Source organism: Sinocyclocheilus grahami, unplaced genomic scaffold (genome assembly GCF_001515645.1).
Source record: "Sinocyclocheilus grahami isolate Dianchi unplaced genomic scaffold, SAMN03320097.WGS_v1.1 scaffold11878.1, whole genome shotgun sequence".
Taxonomy (NCBI): Eukaryota; Metazoa; Chordata; class Actinopteri; order Cypriniformes; family Cyprinidae; genus Sinocyclocheilus; species Sinocyclocheilus grahami.
This window is the reverse complement of record NW_015514095.1, coordinates 5,452-6,325: the sequence shown is the minus strand read 5'-3', so window position 1 is coordinate 6,325 and position 874 is coordinate 5,452. Positions and strand designations below refer to the sequence as shown.

Genomic DNA, 874 nt, shown 5'->3' with positions numbered 1-874 from the left:
AACTGAGCAGTTCAATTTAAGTGTTTGTTGAACACAGATCAGCATTTCAAATTCTACATTATTTTAATGTTAAATTTGATTCATATGCGACAGAATTTTGTAATGTCCCAGAGGTATACAGTAGCTGTTCACTTTCAATAAGTCTATTTTCACCAGTTACATCCATTCAAGTTGATTTGCAGGGCGCTTGCTAACATGATAGTTGGCCGTTATCATCATCCTATGAGGACACTCGCTCATTAAGTCTACATTAGTTCCAGTTTCTTCCCAGCATTTACAGAAAGAGTGGGACACTACTGAATTTGAAGACCAAACCACCCCTGTTCTGTTAGCACAGATGTATTGATACCCGTTCTGGAGGGTCCCACTTTTCTGTGATTGGATGTGTTTGGGTGGTGCTGAAGTGTTCTTGTGCTCTCTCAGACTCTCTGGGCCTGCGGAGTAAAGTCATGAAGAAGATCGAGGAGTTGAAAATGGCACCGGTCTCTAACTGCACTCCTGACGAGTACCTCTGTCCAATCACACGTGAGATCATGAAGGACCCAGTGATCGCTGCCGGTGAGTGTCTGAGGGCTGTTTACCTGCAGATTTTGTTTTTTGAGTTGAAACATTTTCTTCTTTTTTTTCCGCCTGCAGACGGCTACTCGTATGAAAGGGAGGCCATTGAGAGCTGGATCAACACGAAGAGCCGCACCAGCCCTATGACCAACCTGCCCCTGCAGACCACACTTCTGACACCCAACCGTACTCTCAAAATGGCCATTTTACGATGGACCACTTGTCAGTGATTTCAGATTATAATGAGCCCAGAACAGAAGTCTCTCTAGAACTGGATCACCATGGCACTGATTTGAGATCAGACTGACATTTAGCA

The 874-nt window shown here is 44.2% G+C and overlaps 1 protein-coding gene across 1 annotated transcript; it reads left to right on the top strand.

Annotated features, from left to right (window-relative positions):
- Positions 1-77: 77 nt before the first annotated feature.
- LOC107578767 (WD repeat, SAM and U-box domain-containing protein 1-like) lies at positions 78-868 on the top strand. The gene is made up of 2 exons (XM_016264687.1): positions 78-558; positions 637-868. Exons 1-2 carry the CDS (start codon positions 450-452, stop codon positions 786-788), a joined length of 261 nt encoding a protein of 86 aa, XP_016120173.1. The 5' UTR covers positions 78-449; the 3' UTR covers positions 789-868.
- Positions 869-874: the final 6 nt, after the last annotated feature.

What these genes read in the sequence shown, in the direction of transcription:
- LOC107578767 (XM_016264687.1), top strand. Translation starts at nt 450, where the DNA reads ATGAAGAAGATCGAGGAGTTGAAAATGGCACCGGTCTCTAACTGCACT. An exon ending in GGACCCAGTGATCGCTGCCG is followed by an intron (nt 559 to 636) that starts GTGAGTGTCTGA and finishes TTCCGCCTGCAG; the next exon opens with ACGGCTACTCGTATGAAAGG.